The 25519-nt window shown below is 39.2% G+C and overlaps 1 protein-coding gene across 7 annotated transcripts in view; it reads left to right on the forward strand.

Moving 5' to 3' along the window:
- Nucleotides 1-25519, forward strand: part of POU2F1 (POU class 2 homeobox 1) — a 168616-nt gene that overhangs the window by 79605 nt on the left and 63492 nt on the right. For 2 of the 7 annotated variants that reach the window (XM_023640482.2, XM_023640479.2), the window contains 2 exons: nucleotides 10701-10766; nucleotides 12591-12719. The exons of 1 other annotated variant lie outside the window; for it this stretch is intronic. In XM_023640482.2, the coding sequence (XP_023496250.1) occupies nucleotides 10709-10766; nucleotides 12591-12719 (187 nt within the window). In that variant the 5' untranslated portion in view covers nucleotides 10701-10708. Of the gene's footprint in view, nucleotides 1-7173; nucleotides 7497-10700; nucleotides 10767-12590; nucleotides 12720-25519 lie in introns of those variants that run through there. 4 more of the 7 variants (XM_003364908.5, XM_070267615.1, XM_023640480.2 and 1 more) reach the window with 3 other exon arrangements.

Below are 25519 nucleotides of genomic sequence, written 5' to 3' on the forward strand. Positions count from 1 at the left end.
TGGTTGTCAAAGGTTAAGAATAGCTGGAGGGAGATAAGCACATATGCCTATAATGGGATAGCAGGAGGGAATTATTTGTGATGAAATAGTTCTGTATTTTGATTGTAGTGGTGGTTACATGAATCTACACATGTGACAGTAAAAACGGCATAGAACTATACATGCACTTTATACCAAGGTCAGTTTCCTGGATTTGGAAGAGTATTGTAGTTATGTAAGATGTTACCAGTGAGGGAAACTGGTGATGGGGAAAAGGGACCTGTCTTTACAAATGCCTATGAGTTTCTGTCAAAATAGAAAGTTAAAAACAAAAGAGAGAGCAGGATATTATCATTGCTATGGGATTTCAGAGGAAAACAGCGAGGGGAATGAAGGAGGATCTGAGGTCGTAACTTTTGAACCTATCTATGAAACAGCAGACTTTTCACAAGTTGATAGAGAGAGGAAGGGTATTTTAGATAGATTGAGAGTTAGTAAATGTTTGTGGAGTGAATGCCACTGTACTATTTAACATTATTAAGAAATATTAATAATATCCGATTAGTCAGAAGAACATTTTAATTAGTTGAGTGGAAGAATGTGTCTTTAAGTTTTGTATCTCACATAGAACTTTGGGATGCTTGTTTCCCTTGAATTGTCACACAAATTCATGAAGCCTGAGAGTAAGAGAGAAGGCACAAATTACCAATATCAGAAATGAAACAGAATAGTTCAGAGGATGGATGGGAATGATCAAAGCAGCATGTGGTTTTAAGTAAAACAAAGACCGTTTTTCATGCTTTTAAGAAATGGAATCAGAGAAAAAGATCACATTCCAGTTGTTGAAGTAAGAGAACTCCAAGATTAGCCAAGCGTGCCAAGACAGATTACAGGCCTGTGGTAAAGCCCTGTAACCCCTATTCTTTTACTCCATGGAATTTTCACACTTTGTAGTTACATATTTGGGTGATTGCTTAATATTTCTCTCAACCATTCAAATGTAAGCATTCTGTGGCTCAGCATCATATCCCCAATTCCTACCCCAGTGCCTGTCTGCACTTGGTAAATACTTATTGAATGTGATAATGCATGAAATAGTGACTTAGCAAAACTCTTTAAACTAGAATGAATAAAAGACAGCTATGGAAGTAAAGATTGATGATAAGATAGCTAGACAGACGGGTTTAGTGTAATAGTAAAACTTTCATGGAGTTATACAAGATTTAAGCTTTTACAACAGAAATTCAGAATTGGATTTTGTGATGATGGTATGTTTACTAAAAGATGCTGAAGTGTCAGATTGAGCAGTGGCTGAGCTATGTACAGGCCTGTAGAAATGTAAGATAGCGCAGTTTAAGGAAGACACCAGAAGCATGTGCCATTTAACACCAGCTGCTTTCTGGTCCTGTAGCTTTCTGTATGCACCAACACTTAACTGATTAGATTAATTGACTTCTCGAGGATTCCTGCTTGAAACACGCTGTCTGATGACTTACAGCGTGCTGAATGCTCGCTCCTTAGTGCGTCTGTGTGTGTCTGCTTCTACCAGTGGAGTTGTGTGGTTATCAAGAGTCATTTATTTGTTTGTGCTCTCAAGCTGTTCATGCTGGTTGTACGACTTATTTTAATTACACCATTTAGATAATTATTATATAAACCAAGGAAAAGAAAAGAAAGAGTGATATTTCTGTGATCATTTAAGTTGAATGCTTTGAAAAGATTTGATAAAGAGTAATTACTGAAAAATGCTGTTGAATTAGACTTAAACAAGAGAGCTATAAAATATTAGGGATAAATTGTTCTAAAAGAAAAAAGAAGTATTCTGCACTCACATTGCTTCATGTATCTTTGAAAAGTTCTTGCCTTACTTTTAAAGCAGTTTTTCAATCTGTGGGTCATGAAGTCAATTTAGTAGGTTGAAATCAGGAATTAAAAAGAAAGAAATATGTTAGAACATAGAGTGCATTACACCTAGGAAGGAGCGTTGTTCATGACACTTCCCTTTCTTTTTTATGTTCATTCCATACATGTATATCCAATGTAAAATGTGAAAAGCTTGAAAAACAAAGCTGAAGAATTGAAACTGGAAATACTAGAGTATGTATTAGGGCTATGATTTATCCAAGAAAGAAGAGGAAACTGAAATTAGTGGGTCCAACTGAAAGGAAAGGCTTTGGTCCAACAACAAAAGATTGGTGAATGAATGTATGTTTACGTTAAAATGAGCTGTTTAAGGTATGTATATAATGGTTTTATGATATTAAGTTGACCTTTTTGATGGACCAGCCAACTACAGATCTCAGTGTCATGGGATAAGAGTTTCGGCATATTTTATTTTACTTGTTTTCCTCTCATGCTTCCTTGTTTTGTCCTCCTCACCCCCCTTTCTCTGCTACTTAATAGCTATGTGACCTAAGAGTCATTCTTCAGGCCCCGGTTTACTTTTTACGAAATAAGAGTATTCTTCAGATCTCTTGTTATTTGGCAGTGCTTAGTAGCCAAAATGACTAAGTAAGTTCTTTCGTGGTTATTTGCGCATCTAGACTTTTAGTAAATGATAGACATTCCATTTTAAAAAATAAAATTTTAGAGCCCTAAAATCCCCGCTTTGCATATCTACACGTGTGCACGTGACATATAGTGCTCAAGAACAGCGGCACTGCCAGTGCCCATCACTTCATCCCGAGTCTGAGAAGTGTCCGCATCCTGGAATGTTGCTTTGCAGTGGGACGTTACGGAATTATTTTAGGCTGTCTGTGGGCGATAGGTTTTTGGATGAGTTTTTTGTACACTTTACAATTCTCGAGATGCTGAGTATTTTTATTACTGAGCATTTGCTAAAGCAATGCTATTAAGTGTTTTCTGTAAACAAGCTAGTGGGACACTAAAGTAGGAGTAGGTTTTGAGAAGAGGAGACGATGAAAAGGCTGTTGGTGTGCGACTGAGGTTGCCTAGGGGTGAAGCCGGTGGAGCTGTTAGATGAGAATCCCGCCCTGAGACAGAAAGGACGTGCCGGGGAGCAGCTGGTCGTCAGCCATGGCCGCCCACTGCACTGTGTGCAGTCAGTCCAGGAGGGTATGTACAAAAAGCTGTCCAGATGGAGTGGGGCCAGGTTGGAAGTCGAGGATCTAGGTGGGTAGAGGACAGGCCACCTCAGCGTGCTCACATTCAAAAGGGATGTTTTAAAAAGCTAGTTTGTAATTCAGTTGTCCTTTTCCTTCCTTGCATTTCTAATGAGACCTACACTAGCCCATAGGATCATGAGTGAAAAATTATTCTAATACGGATAGTGTTAGCCATGAATTCTGGGTCCTGGAAGAGCATTTCTTCCCCTGTTTTAGAGAAATGGCTCAGTTTTAGGCATAATTTTGAAGTATGTGAATTGTAACTTTGCCCTTTCAGCTTCTTCTTGTACTTCCATACCTTACTATTTCCTGTTTCTTTCTACCTTGTGTGGGCCCTGTGCCCGACTCCTATCCCCCAATCCAACTCTTCTAAACAACATTTATGAGCATTTACTGTCCACGTTCCCAGTAGAAATGACCATTACCTCACAAACCCAGATGTTAAAGGACAGCAATTAAATTGTATTAATTCATGCTGAAGTGTGAATGACTGACTACCCCACAAACCCCCAAGAAATGGTTTTCTTTTTTAAAAAGGGTGTTCTTTTGGGTTACGTTTTAATCTGATATTTCAGACAGAGGACCAAACAAAGTGAGCGTTTGAGACTTTGTGGGAAAAGCTGTCTATCTGTTCCCTTCTTGTAGATCTCACTGTGCCATGGTTGAGGGGGTCACAGTGGCCATCCATCCCCCAGGCCATCGGTACAGGCCTAGACAGCCACCTAGTATTTAAACCTGCACTCTAGAATGTGCCAAGTGCCTGGATCAAGAGTTGCAGAAAGGGAGTTTTCTTGCCCTTGCATTGTGGCAGAGTCAGCTGCCTGGGTGCTTCCTGTGAGCCCTGGACAGCTGCCGCTCCTCTCAGGACAGCCCTCTTCTTCTGTCTCTCTCCCTCTTCCTGGAGGGAAGATGGTGAATTTTGTAGTTGGCGGGGGATAGTAGCCTATGTGAGTTGGTGAGCCATAGGCCCCCTGCTGTGCGGGGTCCTGTAGGACTCTCTGGGCCTAGGGTTGGGGGGGTAGTTATTACACTGCCAAGGTCCTGCCCCTGCAAGGTACCTTCCAGCAAACACTCCTTAGTTGGCAGTGATTGTATGGCTGTAGCTCCAGGACATCCTGAGCTGATGTATGAAAGACCGGATTGGCGTAAGAAAGGTAGTTTAGAGGTGCTGCTGCATATGGTACGAAAAGGTGCATGGTGAGTTGCAGAGATACTCCATAGTAAGTGCAGGCAATAAATGTAAAATTTTGTGAAGGCTTAAGAGGAGGGAAAGGAACACTATTGATACCTACTGTATTCTGTCACATTCATCATTGCTTCTCATCTTTTCCCACCAAGTATAACTCATATAGTCGACACGTTCTACCTTAAAGACTCGTTGAGGGGCCGGCCCGGTGGTGTAGCCATTAGGTTGGTGCACTCAGCTTCGGAGACCTGGGGTTCACAGGTTCGGATCCGGGGCGCAGACCTATGCACCACTTATCAAGCTACGCTGTGGCGGGCATCCCACATATAAAGTAGAAGAAGATGGGCACGGATGTTAGCTCAGGGCCAGTCTTCCTCGGCAAAAAGAGGAAGATTGGCGGCGGATGTTACCTCAGGACTAATCTTCCTCAAAAAAAAAAAAACACCTCGTTTTAGTTTTGTATTGTCTTCTATGATAATATTCTTACTTGTTTTCATACAAAGTGTTGTGATTATTATTGAATAAAATTGATGCTCTTGCAAGATGTACCCTGTTTATCCTGTGTCTTGGTGTGTGCCCTGGCACAACTGCCTCATGCTCCAGGCCATGATTTAGTGTGAGAAGCACATGCACATTTATCCTCACAGCAACCTGTTGAAAAAGATATTATCATTTCACAGATGAGAAAATTAAGGTGCATAGAGGGAAGGAAGTTAAACAAATCTCACAAGTACTAACTGGCAGTGTTATATTTCTTCTCCAAACCCTCTCCTCAAATGCATTTTGTGATTCTTTAAAACAGAGAAGAACTAGCAATTTAAATCGAGTGCTGATCTAAAAGTTCAGAAAGGTTTTTTGTTCTGTTCCTAGCTAAGTTATTGACTTGCAAGGAAATCTTTTTAAAGGTCCCTTATAAAAATGTCTTTCATTTCCTCATAGGCATGTTGAGTTTAATTTCAACCTTAATGTTGGGGAAAGGTACATATTTTTAAAAATTGGACCCTTTGGTATGCCTGAAGACTAGTTCTAAATAAAAGCAGTTGTTATGGGTCACACCCGTGAGAACCCTCCTCCCATGTTGCACACCTTCTATGTATCAGTACACACATAACTTTTTTTTTTTTTTGAGGAAGATTAGCGCTGAGCTAACTACTGCCAGTCCTCCTCTTTTTGCTGAGGAAGCCTGGCCCTGAGCTAACATCGTGCCCATCTTCCTCTACTTTGTATGTGGGACGCCTGCCACAGCATGGCATGCCAAGCAGTGCCATGTCCGCACCCGAGATCCGAACCTGCGAACCCCGGGTCACCGAGAAGCAGAACGTGCAAACTTAACCGCTGTGCCACCAGGCCGGCCCCCACATGTGACTTTTAAGCACAAAATCTTTGTCACCAGTTATTGGTCTCCTCACTACACTGAAAACAAGCCATTTTAGTCTGCTGCTTTGTTCAATTCCCTAAATAATGTATAATAGCCAAGGGCTTAGATTTTTATGTCAGCAAAATGTGGTTTTAAGTCCTGACTCCAAATTATTAGTGCAACATTGGGTGAAGTGCTTTAGCTCTCTGTGCCTCAGTTTCCTTATTTTTATTTTTTAAAAGATTTTATTTTTCCTTTTTCTCCCCAAAGCCCCCCAGTACGTAGTTGTGTGTTTTTAGTTGTGGGTCCTTCTTGTGCTCTATGGGATGCCGCCTCAGCATGGCTTGGTGAGCAGTGCCATGTCCGCGCCCAGGATTCGAACTGGCGAAATCCTGGGCTGCTGAAGTGGAGTGCGCGAACTTAACCACTCGGCCACGGGGCCAGCCCCAGTTTCCTTATTTTTAAAAAGGGAGAAATGATGCTTACTTCATGGAGTTTTTATAAATCTTCTCCTGAATTGTCAGTGATGATTAGAATGTCTTATTATAATGCCTAAAAAGTTGTGGGTTGATGTTTTACCTTGTAGATTCACTTTAAATTGGATGAACATATTGTTCAGTAAGGATTTTATATATATAGTCCTATCTGTTAGGTGAAATTTAGTTGAAAATACTAAGTCAGTCCACAGTTTGCGTGGCCTATTTTTTGACAGTTGATATTGTGAGTAACAAACTTTCTCCTCCTTTGGGTTGATTTTTATGGGTGAAGGATACTGCATAATATGTGGCATTCAACTAATCTACTCTGTTAATTTGGTAGGATAAAGAGATTTGTAAATAATGAATTTGCATACTCTCGCAGATAATTTTATAGACCCTGTACTGCTTCTGGGTTTATCCTGTAGCCTTGTTGTACAGTAGGACTTTCCTCTGACAAAGTATTTAATATTTGGAAAATTCCCTATCAGTAGGCTAGCACCATCTTGACAGCCCTGTTTTCTGCTTCTACCTTGCTAATTGTTTCCTCGGGATTATTTGGATTGTGTAGAAAGCTTTTTGCAAATCCTCTTATTACTGAAGTCATTGTTGCCAGCAGGAATAAGATTAAAGGTGCTTAAGTCTGTAGAGTTGTTTCTAATTTGTACGTGTCATTTCAGTGGCATTTTAACAGAACTCTTCTCCTGTCCCTCCCTTCTCCCCCGGTACTATCTCAAGTTAGGTCCAAGAAGCCAGGCCATTGGAAGAAATCTCATTTTATCCTCCTAATTATTATGCTGGCACTCAGGAGATAATTTTTCCCTTCATGCACTGCCAATTAATATGCAAATAGACTGATAAATATTTATGCAATGATTTAAATTATGCAGGGAGTGCTTTCAGTGTATTCTGTAAATGAATTGTTCGTGGACTTCAAAGTGCTGGCTGCTGTGCTAACGAGGAGAGATTTGCATAAGGCCCTAATCACGCGCATACTGATTAAGCTTCATTATGGAAACTGCCAGCTGCAATCTTTGTTTCTATTTTATTACAAAAAGGGGAACTTTTCATGCTTCAGTTGCCTTGACAATGTCAGTCCTAGCTGGTAGGAGAGACTAAAACTCCTCTGAGCAACTGAAGTTTCCTTATTCAGTTGAAGATTGCTATGGTGTAACTGAAGTTGTATTTTCCCTCTCCCCCTAATCCACTTTCCACCTCCCACCCTTGTTCTCTTAAGAACGTAGTGTAGATTTGTTAGAAATAGTACCTTCTTTCCCCCACCCCAAACCGCTACCTGTTTCTTCCTTGCTTTGGACTGTCTGAACCTCTAGAAGATTTCACAGCAATGCTGGACTGCAGTGACTATGTTCTAGGTGGGTACCAGCACAGTTGTTTCTTATAAGCTTTAATATGGAAATAGCGTGTGTGGGGTTGACTATGCATAAATGCTTAATCGCACATGCAACCAGCTCAGGGGAGGGGGAGAGGTGGATTGAGCAGGGAAGGAGGCAAGCATTTGCAAAGCACAAGCATACTTAAATTTGCAGTAGGGCCCTCCCTTCCACTAGCTCTTCTGGTTCAGAGGGTATTTTCAGTAAATAGTGTGGATTTAGAATTCAACTTGAATGGAGGACGTTTTTGCTTTTTGGATATTTCTACTGAGATCATTTCATGTAGTTCTAAAGACACTCAATCTGCAACAGGGTCTAAAGTGTACCTGAATAATATGTACATATTAATAAAAATGTTTTGCATACCTAATGTGAATGTCTTACTTATATAAAAACCAAAAGTGCTTAGTGAAAAATAAGGTGGAGCCAGAGTGCAGAATTGTTTCCATTAATACTAAAGCAGATGGTAATTCAGTGGTTACTGCAATAGGACTGTTGAACAATTTCCAGATCTTAGAAACTCTTAACTGTTTTCAAATTTTGGCTTATCTTAGCCTTTTTTATTTTTAAAAATCAACTTCTTTTCTTCAGAAAACAATTTTAAGTGCTGGAAAGCCTACTTTTAGGTTTTTCCCTATAGAACAACAAGCCTGGGAGGGGAATGTCTGGCTTGAATATATAAACTGTCTTTGATGACTAAGATTTAAAATAGATTGAGGCACTTCAATTTTAGAGGTATGATGGCTCATGGTGGCCATGTTTTGTGTTGAGTTTTGTCTGTGTGCAAAATTGTTGAAACCCCTGGGTTTCTCTGGTGCTCTGGAAAGTCAGATGATATGATCTCCAGGACTTTGATACCTTGTGTCTAAAATCTTTGCAAATTATTTTTTTTCCTGGATATCATTTTTCCCACTTGAAAAATTGAGGCTGCCCCATCATCTTCACAGTGGCCAATGGTAGTTTCTGCAAATGTTTGAATTCTTAGGCAGAAGTCCTGGCCTAAACCCAAGGTAGTAGTAGTATCTGTACAGCATGGTAAAACCACGATTAAAAGGAGGAATGGCTAAAACAGCAAACTAATGTCAAGATTCAGTGCAAGAGCAGCTCGACTGTGTATTAGACTTGTTATCCAGTCAGCTCGATGTGCCCAGAGAGAAGACACTTCAAATATCAAAAAAGAATTACTTGTATTTTGTCTTTGCATTTATTATATTTGGAATGCAAAAAAGAAAAGGAAAACAGCTTTTTGAAATATTTTTAACATTATATTTTAGAGTTAGAAGTTATGTCTCCATTATTTTCAGTTAACAGTAAATATTATTTAGTTCCCATAGTTGTACAGTTAATCAGGATTTTATTGTTTTATTTTTTATATATTTTTTTGTGGAGTAATTTTGTTAAATGTCTTGGAAGCTCTTGACAATTCAGTAGAAAATCCTTAGAAGATTCACATAGAATACTTGTGACATAATCTTTATAGTTATGGAAATTAGGATATGAATTGTACAAGGTCAGGCTCATGACTTGTTAAGAATTATGCCTGCTTCTTTGTTTTTATGTTATGCGGAAAAACTGTTACCCTTTTTATGAATGTTAACTGGTTCATCATTTTTCCCACTTTTAAATTCATTCTGAAAGAAGCATTGAACATGTGTATGCTTAATGGTGTATTCGATTACCTTTGCTGTGATCTTTGTTGACTTCCATGAGATTTTGCTTAAGTCATTCAGAAAGCTCGTTCTCACTAAGTTGCACACCTGTTCCTTTCAAACCATGGTGTGCTTACTGGTTTAAGTTCTTCTGGACAGTGGGGGAGGAGGTTGTAGAACTGCCCTCATTTATGACCACAGACGTACGGATCTGAACCCTTGACCATCTGAAGAACAGACCAGAGATGTGATAGAGCCACTAAGCCCATGCGGCAAGCGTCTGTCCCAAAACTGTGTTAGGAACGTACGCACAGCTTCCAGGCTGGAAAGGAAGTTTATGGAAGAAGGGCTCCTGATTCTTGCCTATCGCTTATGAGCACAGATAATGCCACCATGGGCAACATGATTGAGACTTCTGATGATTGTTTCAATTTCCTAGTTAAATGTTTAAGCAGATGATAAAATATGCTCTTCAGTCAAAAGATCAAATATAATTTAAATATTTATTCTCTACTAATAATTATAGTTAAATGGTTTTCACGCTGGTGAGGGAAAAGGCAGAACTTGCTTGATAGTAAACTTGTTTGATTATAAATATGCTAAGTTTGCGTTTACAATACAAGTAGAATAAGATATATATTAAATGTACGTTTAGCTTTTATCCTTTTGAAGAGGCAGAAGGAAAGCAGAGTTGTTCTTCTCTCTTACATAATCTTCTGGGATACCTAATATTAATTGATGAAAACTTTGTACTATGAAAACTTCATTAAACAGATAGCCCTAAAAGAAGTGAACCCACATCAGGTTCATTTGGGATAGCAAGGTAGTATAATTTTTAAGTGAGTGTGATTGTGATTCAGTTTTGGAATTATTAGATCTATCCATTATGCCTCGTGGTACAGTTTCTTCTACTGGTTTATGATTGAAGTGTGAATTTGACATATTCTCACTTTCACACATATTTAGTGTGTTTGCAAGGGTGAGGAGTCAATAATGGAGATATTTTTCTCAGACATGTTTTCTGTTTATTCTGTTAGGTTGGGTTACTGTCCAGTCTATTGTCAAGGTTACTGATGGATTGTTAGGTTATAATTAGCGAATGAATACCTTTGCTTATGGAAACAAAACTTTATTTGGGAATAAGGTGTTCTACTTTGTGAGGTGGTTCCGCCTTAGCTTTGTTTCTTTAACATATTTTATGCTTCATGGTACAAAGCATTTACTTTTTTTTTTACGTATCAGACTCTCTATTATAGTTATTTTCAGGTTAGAGTTCTGTTATCTTTCTAGAGGAATCTTAAAGTCCCTTAGAAAGACAGTCTATTTGCGGATCACGGCACAGTTAAGGGAACCCTGAATTTCTTCCAGATAAACTCTCGTTACAGTTTCCAATGTCTTGCCATTGACACTGTCTCTCCTGGTGCTGAAGGACTGTAACATGAGTCAATATTTTTAACCCTTTCCTTTGCCACGATTTTGCCTCCCTAACCGCATCCCCAATTTTTAAAAAACCTTATTCACCTTTGATTTATTGCAGACTCAAGAATGAACAGTCCGTCAGAAACCAGTAAACCATCTATGGACAGTGAAGATGGCAGCAGAGGTAGGAGATCCAGCTTTTGAATTAGATCTAATGGAACCAAAAGAAGAAACTTCCCATTTAACTGTGACTCATATTTGGGACATAAAGACCAATTTGAGTATTGAGTCGTCAAATAGAATTTAGTATTTGCAGGAACTGGCATCATATTTGCTTAAGATTAACTTCTGCTGATTGTTTCATCTTTTTGCTGCTGTCTATCAGAGAAACTACAAAGCAGTTGAGAGAATAGTCCTTTGCATGAGATAGTTCTGGGTATGAATTAGGGATTTGGCCACTTACTAGCTGTGTGACTTTAGGCAGTTTCCCCAATCTCTTTAAGACTTAATTTATTCACCTGTAAAATGGGGGTGATATGTTTCATAGATCACTATGACTGTTAAAGGAAACGTGTTAAACACAGTGCCAGCTACACAGTAACCATTCAGTAAAAAGTAGTTCTTGTTACAAGTGTTACTCAAAACAGTGAATCTTATCCACCCCATCACATTCAATATAAATTATATTGGAGTCATGATAGTGTCAGTAGATAGTTAAAAACACACACTTATTTCTAATACATCTTTTTATTTGGTGATATTTTTAAAAATTTACACGATTAAACCTTGATTATCAGGAGAAAATTAATATCATGTAAATGAGAAAACTGAGGCCTTGAGAGAGAAAGGTAAGTCCGTAAGGATAGATTATCTCTACAGCTCATACACTTAATTCAGTACCTTGCTCAGAAGACATGTGACTATGTCTTTATCATCTGCCAGAGATGGTACAGGGACTTCCCCAGTTTCTGGTAAAGGCATAAATTAAAATACTTAACCATGTAAAAAGGGAATTAAGGGCAAGGATAAAGAGAAAGCAGTAGTTTCTAAGGTAGACTCGGTTTTCAGTGGTAGGGAGGGTTGCCTCTTTGACCCCATTTTAAAAATGCCGACTATGGGCCATGGTAAGAATGAGAGTCAGCCTTGGAAACTGCCTTTGTTTTCCACCCCTCCTGACCACACCACTTTTTGATTTGAAGTGGATGGGTTGAACCAGTAGGGCAGCTTCCTGCCTAGGTATCTTTCACTCTAAACTCTTCTATACCTGGAGATAACTTGTTAATCTTTTAATCTCTAAAGTATACCTGCCTCTTTATGTGAAACCGAGCTGTGGGCTTCCTGTTGTATTTAAAATGTCTCTCAAATTACTCCAACTGAGGCCGGCCAGGCAGACTGCTGTGGTACCCCCAGAGAGGGGGAAGGGCAGCATTCCCTTCTGTCTGGTCGGCCACAATCTCCTTTCTGTTGTTTCTCTGTTCCCTGTTTGGGCCCTGACTCGCATTGTTTTGTTCAGGTCCCTCTCCCAGTGCTTTGGCCACCTACCATGGGTATGGGACTTGTTTGCAGAGAGAGACTGGGCAGTCGATCCCGTGAAGATGCCAGGCAAGAGTGCAGGACACCGTGCCTGCAGGACAGCTTCAGAGAAGAGGCGTGTCTCTCTAAGGGAATAGACACAGACTCACAGAGGGATTGGAAATCAGACTCCTTGGGAATCCACCACTAAGTTAGAAGTTTTAGTAGCTACCCTTTATTGAGCGCCTACATTTAATAAAATCCCGAGGACGTGTTTTTAAAAATCTTAAGCACTGTATGTATCACCTGATTTTAATTTGAGTTCTTATGACAACCCTGCAAATTAGATACTATTATCTCAAGGAATAGGAAATTGAGACACAAAACCAGCCAGGAAATAAAGGCAGGATCAGAATTTACACCCTACATGCGGTTTCTCCCATAAAGTGCGGTAAAATAAAACTGAAAATTTAAGCAATGCTTTGTGTATGTTCAGGTCTAAAACCGTTTACAGAGCTATGTAAGAGCAATTCCAGCTGCATCACCTCCCGAAACAGTCTGATGAGTTTCTTGCCCTGTTTTCGTATGGAATGCATGGCGAACTCGTTCCCACCATACTATCATGGTGAGCAGTATCATTTTAGATATTTTACTGTGTAATGTCTTTAAAACTCCAATTTTGTGGCTAAGAACTGGTACTTTCTTAGATTTCTTCCATCACCAGCAATACAAGTTGATTTTCTCTTTTCCCTAAAAATAGAGAAAAATTTTTATTTCTTTTTCGCAAGAAGACTGCTAATACAGTAACGCATAGAAGCCTGTCAGATATGCGATGATCAGCTGTCCCGACTCTGGAGCAAGGCGCTCACTTCCTGGGTGTCGACTGCAGTGTCTCTTGCCTCTGTCGTGTTACCAGTGACTCATGTCATGGACCTTTACATTCACTTGAGGATTTCTGAAGCCTTGAATGTCAATTTCTTAAGTGTTAAAGGTCTGTCACTATGCTCTTAGCACCTCCCACTGATGTCAGTTTGTTAGCTTAGAAATATAAAAATATATTGAGTTCTACTTTGCATATTAAATTATCGTGTTTTATATATTAGATATAAAATTACAGTTTATTGAGATAATTACATGCTTACAAAGTGATTTTTATTTAAAAATATAACAAATCTGCAGATTGTTTAAATGTAAAAAATATATGCGTTCTTAGTTTTTACTAGTTTATGAATTACAAGTAAAATTTTCAGTGGAAAGAGCCCTTAATGTTATAATAAATAAAATTGAAGTCTCACATTTTCTGGATTTGGAATACTTTGGTGTAGATTACTGAAATTTTAAACATTTCAGGAAAAAATAACTTGATTTGTGACATTTTAAGAAGAATGAAATGATAAGATTGTGTTGATATGTTACTTCTTTGCCTTTCTCCTGCCAGAGTGACTTACTTAAGTTGAGCAGCTAAATTTGACAATGCACTTTCGTCAACCCTTCACAGGAAATCTATAGTTTATGTTTGTTCATTTATTCAGTAAGTGCCTGTCCTATATGTAAAATATAGTACTTGATGTCATTAAAAGATGCTTGTGCAAACAGATGAGATACCCTCAGTCTTGGGGGAGTTAGCAGTCCATTAAGAGATAAGAGCAATACACAGATAACAGGTTCCGGATAGCTCATGGTCATTCAAGAGGAGGTATAGAAAAGTGCCTTAGTGATAGTTCTTGAGGAAATTTGAGTATGCTTGTAGGCCAGGTGGAAGGAACCACTGGAGAGAAAGAGACTGAAGAAAGGAAAAAGAATTGACGGAACCAAGGTAAGGGAGAGGGGCCAGGATCAGAAGTACAGAATGGAGGATTAACTTTGAAAATGGGAAAAGGTATATCCCTTTTTCTAAAATTGGGGAAAAGAAGGTCAGATTAAACAATGACAGAAAATTGAGGTAGAAAGGAGAAGGAAAATAAGGAATAATTCACATTAGATTGCTTCATTTTTCCCATTTCTTATTTAAGTAGTTGAGGTGGTCATCTGAGAGGAAGGCAGGGGTAACAGTAATAATAAGGGCAGCACTTACCGGTTGTTGAACTCTTACAGTATGTGCACAGCTAGCCACTTTATTATATGCTTTATGTCGTAATTATGAAAGTACTCCTGTAAGGTAAATAGTGTTATGCCTATTTTACAGATAAGAGGACTAAATTCATAACTGTTTAGTAATTTGTGATGGCAAAGACCATGAGCCTTTCATTATCTCACACTGCCTCAAAGATGAATGAAATGGATTTGCTAGTTTGAGTAGAGTGAATGAGTTTTGACATAGTTACCTTTAAGGAATTGATTAAAATAAATAAATAAGGATTAACGAGCTTTTTGAGGGTCAGGCTCAGATTAAAGAAAACAAATGTGTGGCTTGTCTAGCCAGAGGGGTTATATGACCTTTCCGTAGCCTAGCTCAAGAAGTCCAGCATCACGAGTGAGAAAAATGGAAGATGAGACAATTTTGCCAAAATATCTTCTCAACAAAATAACCATGTAGTGAGGGAGTGGTAATGATAGTTCTTGTAACATAGTTTTTGCACAAGGATGCTTTCCCCAGGGGAAGCAATAATTCTCCATTTCTTCCTCCTCCTAGCCCTTGGTAACCTCTAATCTATTTTCTTTCTCTATGAATTTGCCTATTCTAGATACTCTTTGTAAGTAGAATCCTACAATATTTTTCCTTTTGTGTCTGACTTATTTCACTTAGCATATTTTCAGGGTTCGTCTGTGTTATAGTATGTATAGCTGAAGAATATTCGATTGTATGGATATGCCATTTTGTTTATACATTCATCTGTTGATGGACACTTGGGTTGTTTCCACCTTTTAGCTATTGTGAATAAAAGTACAATGAACATTGGTGCACAAGATCTTGGAGTCCCTGTTTTCAGTTCTTTAGGGTATGTAACTAATGGTGAATTGCTGGATAAAACAGCACAAATTTATTATCTTATAGCTCTGGAGGTCAGAAGTCCTAAAATTAGGGTGTTGGAAGGGCTGTTTCCCTTCTGGAGGCTCTGTGGAGAATCCATTTCCTTTCCTTTTCTAGCTTCTATAGGCCACCTGCATTTCTTGGTTTATGGCTTCTTCCTCCATCTTCAAAGCCAGAAGTATCATAGCTTCAAGTTTGTCTATTTGTCTCTCTTTCTCTCTGACCGCTGCTTCCATCATCGCATCTTCTCTGACTCTCCTGCTTCCCTATTTCTCTTAGAAGAGCCATTGTGATTCTTGGTCCACTCAGATAATCGAGGATAACCTTCCCATCTCGAGACCCTTGACTTCATCAGATCTGCAGATGGTCGAGGGTAACCTTCCCATCTCGAGACCCTTGACTTCATCAGATCTGCAGATGGTCGAGGGTAACCTTCCCATCTCGAGACCCTTGACCTCATCGGATCTGCGGATGATCGAGGGTGACCTTCCCATCTCAAGACCCTTGACTTCATTGGATCTGCAGATGATCGAGGGGAACCTTCCCATCTCGAGACCCTTGACTTCATCAGATCTGCAGAATCCACTTTGCTGTGTAAGCAGCGTCTGGGGATTAGGGTGTGGACATCTGTGAGTGGCTGTTGGTCTGCCCACCACAGTAGTTTATCCTAAATTAAATCTGATTAGCTGTATTATAGGTGACAGTTGGAAAGGTAAAGAAGTTGTATAAGGTTTTATAAACGTTGACAGGAAAAACCAAAGCATTTTTTTTTATATAAAGAAATATTGGACAAATATTAAAGTCTTGCTCCTTTTACTCAAAGGGCAGATTTCTTTCGTCAGTACGCCTGACAAATGGTCGTCTGCCCTGTGCCTAGGCTCGTCCACTGACAGGGAAGAGTAGTTTTTGATCCATCATATTCTGTTGTACAACTCTGTTATCTATATTCTTTTGAAGTCTGCCCTTAGGAGTAACACAGATCAGAATAATTTTCCTCATCTTTTAAAATATGAAAACTCTTATGGAAGTCATTGCCCTATTCTAAGTCTTCTCCACCTATTTGACGTTTATTATAAAGTAATAGTTTATACTATTATAGTAGTGGTTATCGTTAATTAGGTATTTACTAGACATATTAAACACTTTGTATAGATTATCTCATTTGATCCTTATAACAACTATATGAGGCACTATTTTCCTTTTTGTTTTGTTTTCTGTTTCTGTTTTTTTATTTTTTTTGCTGAGGAAGATTTGCCCTGAGCTAACATCTGTGCCAGTCTTCCTCTTATTTTGTATGTGGGTCACCACCACAGCATGGTCACAGATGAGTGGTGAGATCTGCACCTGGGAACCCAACCCGGGCCGTCAAAGCAGAGCATGCCAAACTTAACCACTAGACCACGGGACCAGCCCCACTATTTTCCTTTTGTAGATCAGAGAATTGAGGCTCAGAGATGTTTAGTCACTTGACAAAAGTCACGCATATCTATAAAAGTGAGCAGAGCCATCTCTTATCTTTGGGTTGTGCGCCTTATGTTTTGTCTCCAGTGTGCAAGGTACTGTACTGCACTCAGTAGGATCACTAAAGTTGAAAAAATATTGATTTTGTTCTCAAGAAATTTATCTGATAGAGAAAATATGTATGAAAATGTAATAGAAGATTCATAAGAAGAATACACGAGTCCATGAGAATTCAGTGTAGGGAGACATTGTTTCTAGCTGGGAGGATCAGGGAAGACTTTGAAGAAGATGGTGCTTAAGCTGGACCTTGCAGTTGGGTAGGCAGTGTACGTTCAACATGAAGAAACAGTAAAAGCTAAGGTAGGAGGAAGAAGTCTGTACTAACGGTCTCTAATTCCTTCAGATTCTTTCTGTCACGTCGTGTGACTTCTAGATCCTTCATCATTTAGTCGTCCTCGGAATTACTCAGTGTTCTTGTTCTGCAGACTTCAGTGCAGGCGTTACATTACCATTGGCTTGTTATAATTATTTTTTATAATTAATGAAGGTAGAAATGACATTAGATTTAAAATTTTTAAATGTAAAGTGTTATTTTTTCTGATAATATTTAATTGTTTTAAATATTAAAACTTATTTTAAAGCAGCTGACTCACCTGTTAGTTCCTTGTTTTTTGGTCAGTTGTCTGTGAGTCTTTTCACCGGAATTATGATAGAGGTAAGGCTCCCCTCTCCTGTCCTTGTTCACTTGATTTTTCATTCAGATGATTTTTTTCCCAGGATAATTTCAAGATCTTTCTGGCAACTGAATGGGCCAAACGAATTTATTAATGCAACCTAATACACATTTATGAAGTAGCATTCCAAGAGTATTGCTATCAGAAATTCCTGCCACCAGTGATGTAGTAGTTCTGTGGGATTTGTTAGTGCCATGGCTGATAGTAGGAAATTATGCATATTTGTAAGAGGGCATGATCACACATCATTTTCTCCAAGGCGAAGAGAAAGGATCATGAAAGACCAGGGAAGACGCCTGCTCTTCCCCATGGTAGCTGGAGAATCTTGATGTCTTGAACCAGCGCTAGTTTTGGAAAACATTTCCAGTTAAAATACCAGTGTCTTCAGGAGAAACATCAGAAATTCACTGAGGAACAGACCTCACGTAAAGTTCTCATCAAAACAGAGGGGAGCAATTGCAGAGTTCACACTCCGAAGGCCTGTTTTCTCTTTGAACTTATGTTTGTCCAAGGGCTATTTCTACTGTTCTTATTGCTTTTATTATTATTATTTTAAATTTATTACATAATTTACTGTGTAGACTACATTCTGCACTGGCCAGAGTGCTCTTATAATCCCGAGGGTGGAAATGCTGTTACTGATTTTTCCTGGAGCTCCTTTGTGGTGAAGTGTTAAAGCCACAGGTCATGGAACCTGGCTGGAGCACTTCTAGAGAGTGTCAGGAGCACAGTGGAGGATGTGTTACTCTGTTCTTGGTAGTCGAGAAGCAAAAGGCAAACACCTCTGTGAAAGGTGGATCCTCCTCTAGGGTTTATTTGATGGATGTCGGTTACAGGATATGACTTCGAAGAGATTCTGACCACTGTGTATTAACAAACGTGCCCTCACCCTGCCCACTGGTGCCTGTAGGGATTGGGGGAGGCGGTGTATGGGGCAGGACGCTGTAATTAGTGAACATGTGAGAATTCTAAGTGGAACGTGAATTAAGATTACACTGTTGTTAAATGAGTGAGGGAGCAGTTGATCCTTTTGCCGAGAGAAAACCCGGTAGTAAATTTGGAATTTTAAAGGTAGTATCCATTTCATTTTTATTCATTACCAGTAGAAATTTGGAACATTAATAAGAGGATTTGTTTCTAAAGGGCTGCTTTAGGCACAGATTATGAGACTGTCTATAATTTTCTTCCTTCTCCCTTAGAGGGCAGTTCAGTTTCCTCTCATGTCACTTTTTTGTGACTTTTTTTCTCCTAACAAGTATAAAAGAATTTTCCAGCCATATTATAATTTACATCTTGCTTGAAGGAAAAAAACCCAGACTCCATTACTCTTTCAATTAGAGCCGTTATTTGGCATCCTGGCTTAGAGCTCTGACAGTGGAAACTAGGGGTCAGATTTAATGAGCATTTGGGGGAGGAGGAGAAGAGATTGAGGGGGGAGTACAAAAAGCAAGGAAAGGGAGTAATCCAAAATGAATACCTGCATTTGGCTTGGGACCAAGGTAGCTGCTGTGCCGTTCTCTGAGCAGGGCTGCTGAGGGGTAGGAGGCTTGACAATGAGGTGATGCAGCCAGTTCTGAAAATGTTGCATTTGGGTTGCCTTGTGGTACTTGCAGGTGCAGAAGTGAGCAATCGAAGAGAGAGATAAGTTCCTAAGGAAAGAAATCTGGCTGCTTACATAGGTCTGGAAGTACTTGGCAGGGGGATACTGCTGGGAAAGGAGTAGAATAAGCCGAGAATAGGAGTATGGACAAAGTTCTTCTGTAACATTGAAAGTGCTGATAGGAAGAAGAGCCCATGAAGTAGCCCAGCACTGTCCAGCAGGGTGGCCACAGGCCACAGGGGCTATTAAAATTAAATTAAAAATTCAGTATGCCACACTTCTAGCTCACAGTAGCTGCACATGGTTAGTGGCTACCATATTCGATAGCACATATATATAAACTTTCCGTCATTGTAGGAATTTGCAAGGACAGTGCTAAAGTAGATTAAGAAAGAGCAACCATGGAGATCGGAAGTGAACCAGACAGTGAAGTTCATGGAGTTAGTATTCAGTGTGGTCAAGTCCTACAGAGAGGAAAAGACGTAGGAAGCTTAAAAGGTGACCTTTGGATTTGACAGTTAGTAGTAACTAGGGACCTTTTAAAAGGTTTTAGGTGAGGGTAGGGAAAGAAATTGCTGTGGATAGAGATGGGAATGGTTGAGGAAAGGGAGTGATAAATGTAGGTGACTCCTTTTAATGGAGGCTGTATGTCATAGTGGTCAAGAGCTCAGGCCCTGGGACCAAACACCTGGATTAAGATCCTGGTTCTTTCACTTACTAGTTATGTTACCTTGGGCAAACGCTTGCTTTCTGTGCCACAGTTTCTTAGCTGTAAGGTGGAGATAATAATAATCCATTGCATAGAATTGACATTTACATTAAAGCAAGTAGTTGTGTGACTCACGTTATTGGGTGAGTGCTCAATAATTGTTAGTGTTTATTATGAGTATTGTGGTGATGATATATTAAATAAAGGGAAGGAAAGAATGAAAAAGAAGGTGAAGTATGTTTATATGCTAAGGAGTTGGAGGGAAGTGGTAATGAAAGGATGGATGATTCAGGAATCAAAGTTCCGAAGGAGAAAGGAGGTTAGGAGGCAGAAGAAAGGTGGAGCACAGTACATGTTTGGTAAATTTTTCTTTGCCAACAAAAATGTTAATATGACATTAGACTTTTAGAATAAGGACTTTCTTTCTGGTTTTCTTGGTCCTCAAAGTATTCTCTTTATGTGACATATTTAAATTATTTGAAGAAGACTTGGTCTCAATAGCTGGTAGGTCACAAGTCATTCATTTTTCTACAATTAAGAATAAAGTTAATAAAAATCTGTTTTAATAGTACCTTTCATCCAGATAGACTTAACAATTCAACAAACATTAACCTTTATAGAAATCTTGTTAGGCATGACCGATGTGTAGTCATCTACAAGGTAATATATAAAAGCAATTAAGAACATAGACTATTACTTAGGAAATGAAGAATATATAGTGCAAAAGCAATGGAAATTGTTTGCAGATATGCAATAATCACTGATCCTGTAAATGATCTATAGCATCTATTCTCATTATGCTTCTTGGTTGTGTAGTAACATAGACCTTTTCTATAACTTAAGTGATTCTCTTTCTAGATTTCCATTATCCCAGATTCCTCCCATTTTGTGGTGACTCACTGGGAAGAAACCACCTACACACACACACATACATTAAATAATGAGCAGAAGCTGAGTTTTCCTTGAAGATCTTTTAGCTGTTATTTATGTTAATTATGCCTCATAAGAAAGGTTGCCTGACTTGCCATGAATTTCATGTGGAATTTGTGCTTGCTTGTCAAGGTAATGTAGTGACAGGCACAGATGTTGTCATTATTTCCTGTATGGCATCTGAAATTTAGGCTATTGTTGGTAAATTTCACTTTGACTGCCTTAAATTTACTGACAAATAGAAATCTGTGAAAAATATACTTTTTTTCTTTATTCTATAGGTTTAATTGAAATAGTGGTATATAATATGATTTTTACAGATTAAAATGTAGTACAGTATTATCCAAAATATAGCTGGTGAGTGATGAAAAATAGCTTTCTCAAACTCCATGCTCCAACAAACTCCATGGTCCACAACTCTCTTGGGCCCTCATTCAAGAAGTTCTTACTCTTGTTTTCATACGCAATCCCACCAGGGGTGGATCTCACATTACTTGCCCTACAGCAGAGTATAAGTAGCCATTTAGGTAGGTGAGGTTGGCTGCTATAGGCAGGTGAACTGATGGGATAGTAAGATTTGTACTGTCAGATTTGCCCTAGAGCTGCAGATTTGTTTTTGTTTAATTGAGGTAAAATGCATGTAATGTAAAATTAGCCATTTAAAGTGAACAGTGCAGTGGCGTTTGGTACGTTCATAGTATTGTGCAACCACCGCTTTTATCTAGTTCTAAAATGTTTTCATCAACCCAGAAGGAACGCTTGTACCCATTAAGCAGCTGTTCTCCATTTTCCCCTCCTCCTAACCCCTGACAGCTGTCAATCTGTGTTCTGTCTCTATGGAATTACCTATTCTGGGTACTTCATGTAGTGGAATCATACAGTACGTGACCTTTTGTGTCTGGCTCCCTTCACTTAGCACAATGTTTTTGAGGCTCATCCGTGGTGTAGCTTTTATCAGTACTTTATTCCTTTTTATGGCTGAATAATATTCTATTGTATTTATAGATATCTGTGGGGGATTGGTTCCAGGACCCCTGCAGATGCTAAAATCCATGAATGGACTGAGAACGACAAACACCAGATAATTTCACTCATGTGGAATATAACAAACACATGGACAAAGAAAACAGTCCAGTGGTTACCAGGGGAAGGGGGTGGGGGTGGGCACAGGGGGTGAAGGGGAGCACTTGTGTGGTGACAGTCAAGAAATAATGCACAAGTGAAATCTCACATCAATGTAAACTATTATGGACTCAATAAAGAGAAAAAAAATACAAAAAAAAAAGAATTATCTATATCAGTGTTTCTGAAGTCATTTATTTACCTCCTTTGTGATATTTTGCCTTGTGTATCACCCATATTGTGATTTTTTTGAAAAAGTGCACTGTTCTAAACAATTGTTTATTCAAAAACACTTTTTATCAGGAAAAAAATATCCATGGATGCTAACGTCCCTTGTGTGAAAAGGCATACCCTTGCATATAACCTACACACATCCTCCTGTGTTATGCTTTAAATCATCTCTAGTTTACTTGTAATATCTAATACAGTGTAAATGCTAAGTAAACGGTTGTTGTACTGTGTGGTTTACAGAATACAGACGAGAAGACAGTCTGTGCGTGCTCAGCACACACACAACCGTGGTAGGCCTTTTGATCCAGGGTTGACTGACTCCATGGACGTGGAGCGCGCTAACGCAGAGGGCTGACTGTGTAGACCGCAGCTGGTTTCTCCAGCCGTCTGTTGATGGGCATTTGGGTGGTTTCCCCTTTTGGCTGTTGTGACTAGAGCTGCTGTGAACGTTCATGACCAAGGATTTGAGTATCTGTTTGCAGTTCTTTTGGGTGTATCCCTAGCAGTGGAATAGATGGATCATACAGTAATTCTAGGTTTAACTTTTGGAAGAACCACCAAACTCTTTTCCGCAGCAGCAGAGCCGTTTTACATTTCCACAATCAATTCTTCCAATTTCTCCTCATCCTTGCCAACACTTGTTGTTGTTTTTAACCATCCGGCTGTTAGGATGTTATAGCCATCCTAATGGGTTGAATAATATACTTTTGAAGTAGCAACTCTGCACTCATTTTTCCTCAGAAAATAATATTAGAAACTGAATCTTTTCTGTTTTTTACAACAGTGTCTTTGTGCATCTCGCTCTGTATTATGATCAGAATGTCTTGTAATAATAAGATGAGCAGTGGATAGTAATGAAATGTGTTTACATCTGAACCATTAGATTTTCACTTGCTTACCTTGGTGGTTCAGGCCTCAGTCTAACCCCAGACCACCTTCATAACTTCGTCTCCCCCTCTTCTTAGCCACATTTGAGCTCTCACAGCACTTTGTACCTTTCTTAGAGCAAATACCATGTTGTGCCTTGCTTTGCTTGCGGGCAGTGACAGTAACTTACTCTTGTTTGTGTTCTACCTTCCACTGTCTTTTTGTGGATAACTTTTTTATAGTACTCGTCTTTAACATTATAATTATTTTCTTGTCTGTCACCCATACCTAACTGTGAACAACTTATGGTCTAGGAACATGACTTGTTTATCTTTGTAAACCAAGTGCCTAACAGAGTATCTAAAATTGTTAGTTTGGATTTGTGGATTTTATTTTTTATCTTGCACATGGTGTCTTCCACTTCTGGTATAGAAGTTCTTGACATTTTCCTCCCCCACCCAGCCGTTTCCAGTTAATTCCATCTCACTCTCTTAAGATTCAACTGAAATGTCACCTCCAGGAAGTTTTCCCTGACGTTCCCTGCTCCCTTCCCCCTGAATCTTCTGTCTGTTCTAGTCATAACCTATGCGTGTCCTTTGTTGAAACAAACCACAGCCCTTACCTGTGCACCCCACCAGACTCCCTATCCCCCTTTTCTCTTTATTTTTCCATAGCATATATTTGTATCTAATATTCAGTATTTTTCATTTTTATTGTGTATTTCCCCACACTAGAGTGTGAGCTCTGTGAAGACATGATTTCTGTCTCTCTTCGTCACTATTGTATCTCTTACATCTAGAACAATGCCTGCCACATAGATGCTCGGTAAGTGTTTCTTTAATGAGTGAATGAACAGGTTTGAGAACACTGAAGAGCAAGGACTATGTTGCTTTCATCTTTATAACCTCAACACCTGGCACATCGATGCTCAATAAATGTTGAATGAAGCATTTATTCTTATAGCAGGATCTTTTTTCTATATGATATTTCTTGGTTCTCTTTTGTTGTTGTTTATACCTAAATAATTATATAAAAATAGAAAATGCACATAAGCAAAAAGGATTGTCTCACTGCAAATAGGAGATGATTCGGTCTTAAGTTTTGTGTGTACAGGCATAACTAAAGGTTTGTCAAAAGCTATTTCCTGTAAAAGTAAACCCATTCATTCAAAAGGAGGCATTTTTTTTGAATTGTAGAGATGGACAGTCTTGTTAGGTCAAGAAGTTAATGACAGGAAACAGCTGAGTAATCCCTCTGTCCCTATTTCAAAGTAGTCGTTCATTATTAGAATAGATAATAAAGGGAGTATAGAGCTTCAGATGGGCTGGATTCGTAAGAGGAAATCACATACACTGCAAGTTAGATTCATTCCCAGTTTAATTAGCCAATGATGCTAAATGTTATTGGAAGCAAAGTAGCCTCAGAACAGGTGGAGTATGTCTAATGTGGCTTCCCTTGCTCTCCACATTCTTAATTGGTGGAAATGAGGGCAGGCAGCTGCTATGACACTGTCCATACTAGTAGGGTCTTATGAGATCTGACAGTAAAAAGGGCTTCTTGCCTTGTTATGTATTCAGGGTTTAGGTCTCCATTCAGAATACGTCATCTTTGAGTCTCTGTTGAAAACAGGGAATATTTACAAATATTTTCTAGGATTCCAGCAAACTCAGTTCTCTGCAAGCAGTTTTCCTTACTCTGATTTAGTTCTGGTTTTTGATGAGTGATTCTGATACTGGGTCTGAGACCCACAGCAGCAAATCCATTTCCTTGCATTGAGGAAAAGAATCTGAGGCCACTGACATTAGAGAAAAAAGGTTTTTTTCGTGTTTAAAGTATCACAGTTATCTTTAGATACAACTAGATCCTGACGAGATTACCAAACTGTAATGCTATTATGAGTTTTAATTTCTGGCCTCAAAGGCTTGATCTGTTTGGAAAATATTAATGTTATCTCTTAAGGATTAAATGTCCTTACTTAAGAAAAACTAGGTGGTACAGGAGTTCAGATTTGAGAAGGATTGTTTATAGTTAGGTTGGCCCTTAAAGTTTTCCTAAAGGAAGTAGAGTCTCAGCTGAATGTTGACTCTAGGACTTTCAGAATAGAGAAGATGGCGGAGGGGTCTGCATGCTGATCCCGTTGTGAGGATGTCATCTTCAGCTTTCTCTCTGACTCCTCCTTCCTCCCCCCTTCCTGTCCTTCCTTAGTATGTATGTTTCCTCTCCCGTTTACACATTTTAAAATTAATGTTCACAGGGCGTAGATTTCCATTCTCATTTATGGAGAAACGATAGCAGGAGTAGGGTAGATGAGAAGACTCTCCTCCCCCAGCAGACGTACTTCGGGACAGCGCTGAAACAGCAGAGGTCAGTGTCCTTTAGAGACACACGGCTTTGGACACTGACCACTTTAGAGACAACACTGAAGGATAAACTGAAAGGAAGCTCATTTTAGGAAAAGTGAAACTGAACAAAAACTGAAGCTGTTATCACTAATTGTAACACTCATGGTAGAGAATTTGAAAAGTACTATTGATGTATCTACTATTAACATTTTGATGTGTTCCCTATTTCGAGACTTTTTTTGGTCAAAAGTTGTCTTTATTGGGGCTGGCCCCGTGGCCGAGTGGTTAAGTTTGCGCGCTCCGCTGCAGGTGGCCCAGTGTTTCGTTGGTTCGAATTCTGGGCGTGGACATGGCACTGCTCATCAAACCACGCTGAGGCAGCGTCCCACATGCCACAACTAGAAGGACCCACAACGAAGAATATACAACTATGTACTGGGGGGCTTTGGGGAGAAAAA

The sequence above is a fragment of the Equus caballus genome, chromosome 5 (assembly GCF_041296265.1).
Source record: "Equus caballus isolate H_3958 breed thoroughbred chromosome 5, TB-T2T, whole genome shotgun sequence".
NCBI classification, from domain to species: Eukaryota; Metazoa; Chordata; class Mammalia; order Perissodactyla; family Equidae; genus Equus; species Equus caballus.